Here is a 13,795-nt window from a genome sequence, read left to right on the forward strand (position 1 = left end):
CAGATTAATCGATAGTGAAAATCGCCGTTAGTTGCGTCCCTAAAGCCTTAAATTCTCTCAACCCAGCCGTGGATCACAGCATGTGTGTCTACTTTGCTAAAAAAACAAAACAATTTTTATTTCTGTTGAAGATCCAGCAAAGCAACCAGCTGTTGTCCTGATTTAAGCTCCATTAATGTGTTATTTCTCTCCGGATAACAGTGTTTAATTAATTCATTAATCAGCAGTGTTTCATTTTGGTTTAAACCAATATTGCACTTTTTTGTGTGTAAAGGTTTTGTTGATTGACTGTTCGAGACCCTAAATTATGTTTGTATCTTGACTTAGTAACTAATTAAAAACGCTAAACATGTAACTTTTAAATGCTAAGTAACATTGACTAGTGGCCTCTCGCTCTCTCTCTCTGTCTCTCTCTCTCTCTCTCTCTCGCTCTCCAGGCTATGCAGCATGTTTGGATGGAGGGTAACTCTCCTACCAAGTGCGACCGCTGCCACAGGAGCATCAAGTGTTACCAGGGCCTGACGGGCCTGCACTGTGTCTGGTGTCAGATCACTGTGAGTCCTTATGTAGACACAGATAACTCGAACCAGGTAACGCTTTAATCTGCAGTGGCCATATTCCAGACTCTGGATTGAACAAGAGAAAAGGGTTGTAAGTACGCAGTGGTATTTATTGTAGAGTATTGTCATTATTTTTTATTGTTTATGAAGGTGAACACAATGAGTTATGGCCACACATTGGGACACTGCATTGACTTACACTCAGCAGCCAGTTTATTAGGTACACCTAACTTAACACTAATACAACAGTGCTGCAATAAATTCAGCTTTTTTAATGTTTGAAGCTGTTGATCGGGAGGCGTTAATTTATCTGTATGTTTGTTGTACTGACAGGTGTTTCTATTATTTTGTCCAACCCATCTATATCAATGAGGGTAAATAACAGGAACGCCTGTGTATAATGCAGTACAGTTCAAGAGCACTGCAAACTGATCAGAAGTTGAATCCACACGTCTCTAAAAGCATTTGACCCTTCATGAAGGAGGATTTGTTGCAGGACTGTTGTAACAGACTGCATTCGTTTTAGCGAGGAGTACCTAGTAAGCTGGCAAATGAGTGTACATTCATTCCCTGGAGACTCACCTACCCTTAACCGCAACTATTATGAGCCAAACCCCAAACATTAACCCAACCGTTGACCCTAAAATGTAATGTTTGTCCCCAAATTTGAGACAAATCCTCACAACGCGATTCAATTTTTACTTGGCACTGCTTTTCAAATCCACTAGATGTCACCACCGACTCGGGGTTCGCTCAACATAAATCCTGCTGTCAAACTTGCCGACTTCACAGAGCAGTTGATCCCATTTCAGCATGTAAAACGTTCAGCATAGAAATACGAACGGGTCACTTTTTACTTTGCGGCCCGTCAAGCAGTCGGCGTATACTCTCAGGACAAATACCCTCTGAAGTGCAGCGTTTCATACTGGTAACATTCGATATACTCAGTCTCACAGATGGATCACGCCCACAGTTCTTATGTTTGTGCTTCTCCTCTCCTCCGTAGCTCCATAACAAGTGTGCGTCTAATGTGAAGCCGGAGTGTGACGGAGGAGCCCTGAGGGACCACACTCTGTTGCCCTCGTACATCTGCCCCGTTGTCTTGGTGAGAGTGCTTTTTTTGTTTTTTTCTCTGCTGTCCACATACGAGGCTGCACATATGTGCAACTGAGACCATGTTCACTTCCGCAGATGAAGGAGTGCGTGCTGCGATTGTACAGGAGGCTTCACTCGAGGCTGAGACGGCGGCTTTAAAAAGTTTACAGCCTTCTTGTTGACAGAAAACAGTGAATTTACAGTATGTCACGTCGGTACGCATCACTAAAACAAAACAGTCCTGCTATAAATCCTCCTTCATGAAGGTTATGATCACGTTGACCGTTGTAGTTCTGTTGAGCTGCGTTGTATTACACAGAGAGGTGCTTCTGTTATTCAGCCCGCCCTCATTGATATAATTGGGGTGGACAAAATGATAGAAACCCCTGTAAAGATAACGCAATACAGTTCAACAGCAGCACAAACTGCGGCCTCCGAAATAGTCATAAACCAACAGCACGCCAGCATTTTAACCTACATGAAGACTGCATTACTTTTAGCCCGGTGCATCTAGTGTCGAGTGCACATTTTGCATTTATCCTGAAATAGTTTGGAATGCCTCCTGGAAGCCTCCCTTTGGCAGACATCGTATATGTCATACTGTTCCGCCTGGGAAGACCTCGGGAGCTGGAAAACTTTGACGAGTAGGACGTTTAAGTGGTCTTGCTGCCACCGTGACCTGGATCAGCAGTGGAGAACGGATGGCTGAGCCAGCTGCATTAGTGACACGCTGCCATTCAACAGATTTCCTCTAACAAGTCATGTCAGACCTCCGTCCACCGAACACCTGCCTCAATTTCACACTTTGTGATGATTCTATTTTCGAGTTTGTGGTCTGACTTCTCAATTTCCCTCTCAAATACCTCATTGACAAGCTCATTTATATGCATATTATCCATACTGCTAGTGGGCATTTCATACATTAATACAAGGCACCTGCAGAACGTTTAAAACTCATTCTGATTTATATGTTTTGGTGCGCAGTTTTCTTCTTCCGTGCTCTTGTATCCTGCAGTATAGAATCAGTGTAGAGCAAATAAGACCCCTGACCCATGCTTGCTTATCTGTGCATCAGTCCATCAATCTTCCTCCGTTCACAGGACCGTCATTCTGTGGTGAAGCGTGGCGAGGGGGAGTCGCCACCCAGCACCAGCCCTGATGACACCAATCAGACTTTCAAATTCTCCCCTGGAGACGGACAAGCACTGCAGGTACGCTAGTCCAGCACCCGGCAGCTCTCCATCCTGAAGGTTGTTGAAGTGACCGCAAGAAGCTGGTCAGCAGATGCCTGAGTCTGTTTTTCCTTCCCGTCTCCAGATCACGCCTCTCCCAGGTACTCATCCGCTCCTGGTCCTCGTCAATCCCAAGAGTGGAGGGAGGCAGGGGGAGCGGTAAGTTCCCGCCCGCCCACGAGCCTTCTGCTGTGGTCAGATGGTCTTTTACATTTATTGTAATGTCACGTATGGAGACCATGCACTATCTATTTCATAGAGGTTATAAAGTAAAGTTGATGGTGTCTGATGAGGTCATTTGGCTTTGACACCTGCTTATTTCAGAGGTCAAAGATAATTGGTGCTCTCTATATTTTATTTTGAATTTTTCTAAAAAAAAAAAAAATTTAATATCTGGGTGAAAAGAAATAAAGAAAATTAGTGAAAACATTAAAAAGAGAAATCAATCATTCTGAAACTTAATATGGGATGAAAATAGAAAAATAAAATGATTTAAAGATTTATTACTATTAACTTATATATGTCCAACGTTTATTTTTTTTATGTTTTTGTTTACAAATGTCAATTTAAGCTGCTGCATTTAAGCCTTTTAACTCTAGTTTAAATTTCAGCTTCCCTTTCAAATTGGCATTTCACTATATCTATATTTGTCATTTGAATTTCAATATAATTAGCTTAACATTTCATTTAAACATGGTTGGATTAGTACAATATAAACTAGTTTATTTGCCACTTAATTAATCTTTTCATTTTAATTCTGGGTAAAATGATCCTCCATACAAACACTCCAGATTAAAAATTGATTTGCTGATTTCTTTTGTTTTGGGGGGGGGTGGGATTTCGGAGACGTATAATCAGCTCATAAGTAGCTCATTCTTTCCCCCACTTGTCTCCTCATTCCCCAACATTTTCTGGTCTGTGCTCAGTGCCCAATTTTTATCTAACTACAGCACCTTCGCCTGGTGGAGGTAGTGAGGAAATGAACTATAGGATCACCTTCCGCACCTCCCTGCTGCCCCTCTGAAGGCTGAGATTTAAAGATGAGGGCTGCACAAGCTGTGAATGCATGTCTTCTTTGTTGCTTTGCTCCCCACCTGCTGTTCCACACAACAGAGACCAATCACACCCTGTTGCTCTGTCTCAGCCCCACAACATTACCATAGCAACACACTATTTAATACCATCAGAAAGGAAATTATTCTGTAATAATAGACATTACAAGAACAAAACAAAAATCATTTTGAATGATTCATTTCTTTTTCTTTCTATTCCACAACATATGTAGTTTGATTGATGACTGCAGCAACTTATCAGACGTCCCACAAACTTCTTCCCTACATACAAATGTTATGCTAAGTTTCAACAGATTTGACACAATTCATCTACATTGGTGTCATACACCTTTGTAGATTTCTAATACACAAGGATGAGACATCTATTCACTTGTTTATATAAATATATTAAAGTAGTCTAATGAAATACATTGACCTGTTGGATAGTAGGAGCCTATTAGGAGCCCGTAAAATATCCGGCATGAGACGTGCATGAAGATGATTGTGCAGTCTTTAATGAGCGCTTTATGTAACCCTCACAAGGTTACAGGAAAGTGCTGCTGTGTCGATGTGCAGCTCGCTGACAGACTGTGAGAGAGCAAAAGGATCATAGATGGAAGAGTGAAGAGCAAGCAAACCAAAACTCTCCACTTCTTTGTCTCCCCTCTCGTCTTCCTGAAGTCTGAAATGATGATTTCTGTGCATTTCAGACAGAAACTGCAGCGCCAGAAGTCTTAGAAGTTAAACATTCAAACCCAAGATGTCATGTTTTTCCGTCTCCACGAAATCGAATATTCTATTCAATACACATCAGTCAACCTGACACACATGTATTTTATATCTGTGGAAACTCTGGATTCTCATGTAGAAGTTTAAATATACAGTAGTTTGGCAGCACAACGTGAGTTTATAAAGATCCATCAAGTCGTCCCAGCAGAGTTTAAAGGATCCTAGTGCTTTATTGTATTCGTTTGCGTCTTGTATTGTTTTAGCTGTAGTTTAGTGTTTTTAATGTGCGTACCTATTGTTAAGCGTGCGTTTTGTTCTGTCTCTTGTGTATTTGTTTTTGACTTTTATGTATTTTAAAGGCCCATCTAGAGACAGGCATTGCAAATTAGCTTAGGCCATAAATGCTGTCGGTTTATATATCCCTATACAAATTAACATTAAATATCCCACACACTATGCCACTAGGGGCTGTCCTGGGCAAAAGTTGTGAATCGTGAGAAAAATGTGGCGATTCTGAAGAGGTTGCATCATGAGAGCAGCAGAGAGGGATGACGCGAGTTGGTGACATGTCCTGCACTTTTTTCCACTTAACATCACAGCGCTACGATTCGCCAGACATTTATTGCACAATCTGAGCCTCAAAATGTATGCTGTCTGACACAGACTGCAGCCCAGACTTTATTAAACCCATCCAGCACAGTTAACCTGCACAGTACATGTTCTTCTAACTCTCTTTTATAACCTGTCCAACTTGCACAAGTCTGATGTGAGTTCTCTCTCCCGTCTTTCTCTCCTCTTCCAGGGTGCTGAGGAAGTTCAGGTACCTGCTGAACCCCAGGCAGGTGTACAGTTTGGATCGAGGGGGACCGATGGTGGGGTAAGTCTGCTGGATTCATCTCTTTGTTGGATATTTCGGTGAAATGGATAGAGAAACGACTGGCAGGGCCCTGTTCTGAATGAATGGAGCATTTCTGTCCCATGTATGTCTTATAATACATCAAACAACTATCAATCAAGAGTTGTAAGAGTTATTTCTTTAGTTGAGTGGTGTTGCATGTCTAGTTGGGGCTTTAGAAGGTTTTTGGGGTTAAGACGCAGGCCTGCACCAGCCCGGTAGAGCAGATTAAAAAGAATATGTGAACTGTGAAGACTGTCTTCCAGTGGAGAAAGAACTGACATGCAGAGCCAGACACAAAGAAATAAAGCTATCAGTGATTTATTTTGCTGTGACTTTAAGCTGCGTCAGGAGTTTTGTATTTCAGAGTGAAAAGTGAACATGAAGTAGAAACAGTTAGTTAGTCATTGCTGCACTGTCAGACCACCTCTTTCCGTCATGTCAAGCTAAGCTGCTGTGGAGGTCAGTGAAGGGGAATGGGAACACCGCATTACTGGCGTGCTGTGCATTTGACCTCCTGACACACACACACACACACACACACACACACACACACACACTCGTGCATACGTCAGAGCTGAGCACAGCTTGTACTTTGAAACGAATGCTGTTGCGCCTTTTGTCCATTCACGGAAGAGAAAAATGCCCACCGCAGCACGAGGGGCTCGTAGATGCTTTACCTCGAAGGCGAAACACCCCCCTCACCGTCCTTTCACTTCCATTTGCGTGAATCTCTCTCCTCCCTCTTGTCCGTTCGCGTCTCGCTCTCTCGCTCTCAGTCACGACAAGCGGAGCTGCTGCCCTCGAGTGCGAGAAGTGACCCGACGATGCGCTCGGGTCTTAGTGGAGAATGCTGCACACAGACTGCGCTGCTCTGATGCGACATCTGGAGAAGATATCAATATTGTGATTGAATTTTAGTTTCTGTAATTTCATTTCAACCGCATCACAGTTCAGAGATACAACTCTCTGAGCTAAAGAGTTTTTGTTCAAAGAAATAAACAATTCATCTTTACCTGTTTGGTTGATAGATATTAAACAGGCAAATGTCATCACTTATCACGACTAGGATGTTAATCTTCGCAACTTTTGCTACATTTTTCATTCCCTACATGATGAAATGTTGCTTCCACAGCATCTCAGACCAAGAACATGTTGTTGTGATTGGGATGTAATTATGTAGTCGCTGATGAAGAAGCTCCTTTGTCATGTATGACTCCCACCTTTTCAAGCGCATATATTCTATTATTCCAATAACACACATCCGAGCGCAGCGGCCCTTTTCACACCTTAAGTGAGGTGATGTAAGGCTGTTATTGCCGAGCAGAGGGTGCTGCTAAGAGGGCGAGAGAGGCTCAACAGTATGCGCAAGTGAATATAAACACAAATAATCACAATGGGCTGAGTGAAGCTCCGTTGTCTTGGAGAGGGTTAACCTGTTCTCAGCTGAACTCTCCACAACTGTTACCATGGGCTCCCTAGCAACAGGCTCAGGAGGCTTTGAAGTGAGAGGCAGCTTACTCTGAGTAATTTGTTTAGGGAATGCAATTCCACGCTGTACTTCCAGTCATTACGAACATCGTGTCAGCCCTTCCATTAACGTAAACCTCGTTGTTCATGCACATGTTTCTCCAGAGCTGTCATACATAAAGCATAGCCGCAAACAGTCAGGATTAGGTGGCTTCATTAAAATTTGATGCTGAAATGGAAGTTTTTTTTGTTTTGTTTTGGTCGGATGTGATAAACGGCTCCATGGGCGCACGTTGGTGTAGTTTCTCTGCACGTCCATTAGAGAGGGCTGTTTGCTTCGTGGCCTCTGCATCATCTGACCTGATCCAGAAATAATCCCTCCACCTACTTTCATTTGGGTGGATCGCTGACAAGACAGTAGCATCAGAGCGAGCACCGAGGAGGCTCTTTAGGAGAATATGTTCAGACTGTTTAGACTTAAAGGAGTACGGCTGGCAGCGTTTTGGTTTCAGGCACCGGTGAGACATGAAATGTGATGCAGGAAGTCCAGTTCAGCACAGCGGTTTACAGAACTCTGACACAAGATTTATCACGGGGGACAACTATGGGGAACTATACCATTTATCTTCACAATACAAAATAAACTACCAGGAATGTGTTTGATTTCCTCACACACCTCCGTGCTGGATGACCCTGCGGACTTTCACACAGCGCTAAAATCCATCTGAATGCAGCCCAAGTCCTCTTTCAGTACTTCAACTTTCTTATCATCTCTGCAGACGTCGAAGTTGGGTCACAAATATATAGTTTAATTTTTTTTTAAAAGGCTTGGCAATTTCCTGAAACGGCTGGTCACCGTGGTTTTTATTTAACGTTACTCAAAACGGAGTAGATAGTGCAGTTGATGGGAAATATTCTTAGTTGTGAGTATTCATGACTCATCATAATGAAGAAACATGTCTCCCAGTCAAACCGTGTGGCTCTTTCGTGTGTTTTTAATCGTTTTTGCTCCTTGGCACAGAGGGAGAAGATGAATCAGGGCTTGGCTACATAGGAAATACTTCATTGTTTTGGTCTTTTCATGGGATTTGTTTACACTAAGAAAAGAATGTCGCCATATTAATCCTTGGTGTCGTGCAAACCTGTCACCTTGCTCGTGCCGCCACATCACCGCTTCTTATAGCCCTGAATAAGTGTTCGCTGTGCAACCCACATTACATTTATTTTAAGAGGGTCTATGGGCGTTACTGTGCAGGACCAGGTGGTCGGCGTGAAAAGGGGTCTGCGGCCTGTATGCAGCTGTTCAATGACGGAGAGAGATGAAAGCTGCTGTCGACACCTTTGTCCCAACGCACATTAAAGGTCCCTTTGAAGGGCACGCACTCTGTGACTGTGTTTCTATGGAAAGGAGTGGAGTGAACACAGCTGGAGAGGGGAACACATTGATTCAACTCTCCCTCTCTCTCTCTCTCTCTCTCTCTCTCTCTCTCTCTCTCTCTCTCTCTCTGACGTTCTCTGTGTCTCTCAGCCCATCAGCCATTCAGTTCATTAAATCGTTCAGAGAAATCCGATCATTGCATTTATCACCTATAATACACTTTGGCATTGACATTTTCTGTAGAAAAGGCCGAACAAAACCTATGTGAAACATGGGTTTCTGCATGTGTTGCTTCAATCTGCTGCATCTCTTGTCCTCGTAGGCTCAACTTTTTCCACGATGTCCCTGATTTCCGGGTGCTTGCTTGTGGAGGTGACGGCACTGTGGGCTGGATCCTCGACTGTATAGGTACGCAGATCCAACCTCTGGACTGATGACTGCAACATCACAAAATCTCCAAAAGTTACTGTACAACTTATTTTCATAGTCTTGGCCATGGTTACTAGAGGTAATACTGTATTCACCAAGTTAATTACTGAGATCTGGGATCGCTGAGAGATCAGGTGGGAGCAGTCAGAAGGTCCGACAGGTTGTAAACAAACCCAAACTGTCCTTTGTAAACATCCATCACAGTTTATAGACAGACTTCCTGGTTCAACTTTGACCTGCCGCACTAGCAGGGATTATTAACGACATTACAGGTGGACTCACGTTTGGTTTTACCTCCGAATAAAGTGGAAGACACATGTAACATGATCAAAAAGTTAGCCTGCGTTACATCCTGTCTGATCGTCTAGCTTTGTTGTAGCGATGTTGCTGCGCTCCCAGCTCTCTAACGTTATACCAATAAACACAACGGCAGAAGCGACTAAAATAAGGCCCAAGTTGCCCTGGAAACAGTTGTTTCAAAGACTGCTCAAGTAACCAAATGTAAGATCGACCTGTTTGTCTTTGCCCGCGCAGATAAGGCCAACTTTGCCAGGCACCCTCCAGTGGCCATCCTCCCCCTGGGCACGGGGAACGACCTGGCACGCTGCTTGCGCTGGGGAGGAGGTGAGGCGCTCACTCAGTCACCTGTGTGTGTGTATGTTTTGTGCAATCTCTCACAGTACGTTCATCCCTGTGTAGACATTTATGAATCCTAAAAAAAAGTCAAACCAGAACAAGCCAGTCAATGTGAATATTTTCACACTGTTATTTAGACAATTATTCTCTTCATTTATGTGCTGTGGGATCTGATTTAACTCTGTTGAAGTTGCAAACCGTCTAGTAGAGAAACAACAGACCCACTGATGTCACACTTATTACAAACGGACACTGTGCAACGTTGAACATTGTTCAAATACGTTGAGCTTTATTTTCAACTTTAGTGGAGATTCCAAAGTTTACAAAGATACCAACTGTGTCAGGCTGACGTAGGGGCAAATGTGTTTAAAACGATGCACAAGAGTCTCTGGTTTCAATATTTCAAACCGCCATCATATAGCTTCGACGGAGATCTGGAAAAAGCTGATACAGAATATATATGATAGACAGTAGACGAGAGGAAATATTGATGTTAAGGGGTTAAACAAAAAACGACAAAGGACTGGGAAACTCTGGATGAAAAACACAATTTGTAGACTTCTAGAAAATGATGTCAGATTATCTGTGAAGGTTCAGCTTGACTCATTAAAGACTGAACAGGCTTAAAGTGGGTAGTTGATTGACTTAACAGCAGTCTAAACACTCTGTCAGGGTTCATGTTAGAATGACTGTATTTCAAGAAGGCTCTCGGTGGCACGCTGGAGTACAAACGGCAGGCATGTGTGTGCATGTTTTTGGGAAATGAAAGATGGGAAGAGGAAAGTGGGAGCTCTTATGTGTCAAATTAAAAACTGTTAATATGCAAAGCACTTGTGCTGTAAATCCTCTGCCAGCCATTGATTTGTTGCAGTACTTTGGGCCAGTAATTAGACTGGCTGGTTATGACTGCTTGATTGTTGCTGCTTGGAGGACCAGCAGAGCACTTACCCAGGCTTATGAATGATATTTTGTCAATAAGCTGCCAGGTTTGGGGGGGGGGGGGGGGGGGCTTTGGGACTTTTGCTGAATAGATCATCTTTCCCATAAATAAACAGTGAAGAAAGAGCTGGAGTCTCTGCAGCCATTTAGCCTGATGAATATTTACACGAGTGTAAGCGAGAGTGATCTGGTGAGAAGTCCATTGTGGTCCACCTCTGTAGTCCAGACTGAAATATCTCAACGACTACTGGATGGATTGCCATGAAAGTTTATACAGACATTCATGGTCCCCAGAGGATGAATCCTACTGACTTTGCTGATCCCCCGACTTTTACTCTAGCGCCACCAGCACGTTGACATTTTTGGCTTTTAGTGAAATATTTTTTGAAACCGTTGGATGGATTGCCATGAGATTTCGTTCGCATTCATGTCCCCCTCAGGATGAATTGGTGATCCCCAAACTTTTCATCTAGCGCCATCATCAGGTCAGAATTTCAATTTGTCCAGTATTCCAACAACTGAATCAAGACCAAAAACCTGCAAAACTAATGAATAATGTTTAGTGCTAATTAGCAAATGTTAGCATAATAATGATATTAATGTGCTAAATTAAGATGGTGAACATGTACCTGCTTGATGTCAACGTGTTAGCATTGCTATGAACATATAAGCTCGCCCAAATTAGCATTTAGCTCAAAGCTAGGCTGTACCAAACCGAGCCTCACAGAGCCGCTAGCATGGCTGTGGATTCTTAGTCTTGTTAGACCACAAAGGAGTTCATTATGTTTGAGTCCATGTCTGTGACGAAACCTTTTACTGATGTCTTATGTTGTCATCTGTAGATTTGAGACTGTTGTCAGGGTCAAATGTGGTGAGGGATCCCGGGAAAGGGACAATTGTTTTTACATGAAAAGGAAATTGTTCTGTCTGAAATTGCTGTCATATCTTAAGAGACCCAGTATGTCAGATGTGTATAAATGCAAACACACTCATATTTCACACTTGATGCTCCCAGTGTGATACTCCTCATTAATGCCTCACGCCCTCGTGACACCCGTGAACATACTTCCGCCTCTGATCGCTATTAAGATGCCTGGCTGCTGAGGCAGGCTGTCAGCTGCGGAGCAAAACCAGAGGGCTCCCTGGGGTGCTGTCAGGCCCGGGCCGTGTTCGAGGTTTGGCGGTGGTGAGGGCGGCGGCCTCTATGAAACGGCAGCCTAATCAGTGCCATTGTGTTTCATGTTTGAAACCATATAATCCACCATTTCACCAGTTAAATGTAGAAGTTTAGATGTGGATTGGGTAAAATAATCATGTTGGAAAGGTATCTGCCAGTTTTTGCTCACATAAACACACACAGTTGATTCTATTTATTTAATTTTTGTTTGAAAGCCTCTTTTTAAAACTAACTTTAAAGTATTCTACAATACAAAGTTGGAGGATATTATGTCTTGGCATAATTATACAGTATAATAGCACAGAATTGATTATAGAATTGGAGTGATTAGCCATTCAAAAAGAGTTACACTACCGGCCAAAGGTATGTGGACAAGCCTTGGATTCAAAGATGATATCCATATAAATGTAAATGTCTCATACCAAAACCACAGGCCTTAATCTGCTGCTGTAACAGGCTCCACTCTTCTCTGAAGGCTTTCCAAACCATTTGCTCCCATTCAGCTAGTGAGTTCGGCCACTGATGTTGGCCTGGCTAGCAGCTGGCGTTCCACTTCATCCCAAATGTGTCAGGGTTCAGGTCAGGGCTCTGTGCAGGTCCTGCCATACCAAACTGGAATAAAAATCTGCTTTATGGACCTGGCTTTGTGCATGAGGACATTGTCGTGATGACACAAGAAATTGCTGCCATGAAGTTGGGAAGCACAGTGTCCTCTGGAATATTATTAAGATTAAGATATCCATGCAGGTGTATCCCTGTTACTCTTTCTTCCAGCCTCCTCCTTATGTGGTGTTTTGTGTTGGTGATTTAACTAAGACTAATGTTCATGTATGTTTATTAAAGAGGACCTATTATGCTTTTCCTTATTTTCTGTCATATATATATATATATATATATATATATGATGTTACAATGTTGGATATTCATACTAAACGTTGCCAAAGTTGCCAAATAATGAGGTAAACGAATGTAAAAGTAATCCCTGTGAGCCAAAAACTGACTGCTCTGAACGCTCCGTTTCAGTTTTTTCAACCGCCGTGTCTATCTGATGTCACACAGGCACGGATGTCCTTATATGGTCCAAGCACAGACGAGACAGTTTGCCTTTGGAAGTTCTTTCAAAGACTTCCGGAACTTGGCTGGCCAATCAGGAGAAAGTGGGCTTGTAGGGAGGGGGGCCTTAAAGAGACAGGAGCTCAAACGGCTTGTTTCAGACAGAGGGTGAACTGAGGGGCCGCCTGAAGGACCAGTATAAAATAAATCAAGACTTTTTTTAACTGGGAATCATGCAAAGCTGCTCTAGTGGAATCACAAAATTATTATTATTAAATATAGAGTTTGAAATGAGCATATTAGGTCCCCTTTAAGGGGGGATTAGCAATGTTATTTATTTATTAAGGGTATAACGGTTAGGTAATGGTTATACTGTAATGGTTATACTATAACCATTGCCTAAAAAGTGTCTCTGACTGAACTTTATTTTTGGGCATATCATGTATCCTTTCTGTTCTTTGCATCTGTGCATATGCTTGTATTTTCACCCGCTGCTCCTTCCTCTCCGGCTGTTCTCGGCAGGTTACGAGGGCGGCAGCTTGATGAAGTTCCTCCGGGACATCGAGCACAGCACAGAGGTGGCGCTGGACCGCTGGAACATAGACATTGTCCCTGATGACAAAGAGGAGAAGGGAGACCCTGTCCCCTACAGCATTGTCAACAACTACTTCTCAATTGGAGTGGTAAGGAAGCTGATGCAGAGAATAACATTACATCTGACTGACCGTGGTGGATACGACTTAGGAAAAGTTTTCAAAGGAAAGAAATTCACACTGTGGTTTGCATTTATTTACTAGATATGCTTCTTAAAGAACTTAAAATAGCACATCCAATAATCATGCAATTATAAGGCACTTCAAGGATGTTGTTTTTCAACCACTAAAATGTATTGTCACATATATTTAAAAAACCAAAACAATTAATTCCATTTACCAACAGGTATTGGTTTAATATTTAGCTTTATCAACTATGACAAAATGTCTTGTATTGTCCAATTACAATTAAACAAGCCCTTAGCGTCCAAAATTTGGTATTACACAAAAACGTCAAAAACCTCGATGTAATTTGGTGCAGACCAACACCAAGCATTAACGTCTGTTTGTCAAGGTTAGTACAAACATACGCTAGCTAACGTGTAAGAGGAAACAGG

At 42.6% G+C, this 13,795-nt stretch overlaps 1 protein-coding gene across 4 annotated transcripts in view; it reads left to right on the top strand.

Moving 5' to 3' along the window:
- LOC139291942 (diacylglycerol kinase beta) overlaps window positions 1-13,795 on the top strand; it is a 76,591-nt gene that overhangs the window by 19,702 nt on the left and 43,094 nt on the right. For 3 of the 4 annotated variants that reach the window (XM_070914011.1, XM_070914009.1, XM_070914012.1), the window contains 8 exons: window positions 438-554; window positions 1,567-1,665; window positions 2,756-2,866; window positions 2,973-3,046; window positions 5,471-5,545; window positions 8,734-8,819; window positions 9,375-9,464; window positions 13,168-13,328. In XM_070914011.1, the coding sequence (XP_070770112.1) occupies window positions 438-554; window positions 1,567-1,665; window positions 2,756-2,866; window positions 2,973-3,046; window positions 5,471-5,545; window positions 8,734-8,819; window positions 9,375-9,464; window positions 13,168-13,328 (813 nt within the window). The remainder of the gene's footprint in view (window positions 1-437; window positions 555-1,566; window positions 1,666-2,755; window positions 2,867-2,972; window positions 3,047-5,470; window positions 5,546-8,733; window positions 8,820-9,374; window positions 9,465-13,167; window positions 13,329-13,795) is intronic. The other variant, XM_070914013.1, reaches the window with a different exon arrangement.

Source organism: Enoplosus armatus, chromosome 11 (assembly GCF_043641665.1).
Source record: "Enoplosus armatus isolate fEnoArm2 chromosome 11, fEnoArm2.hap1, whole genome shotgun sequence".
NCBI lineage: Eukaryota > Metazoa > Chordata > Actinopteri > Centrarchiformes > Enoplosidae > Enoplosus > Enoplosus armatus.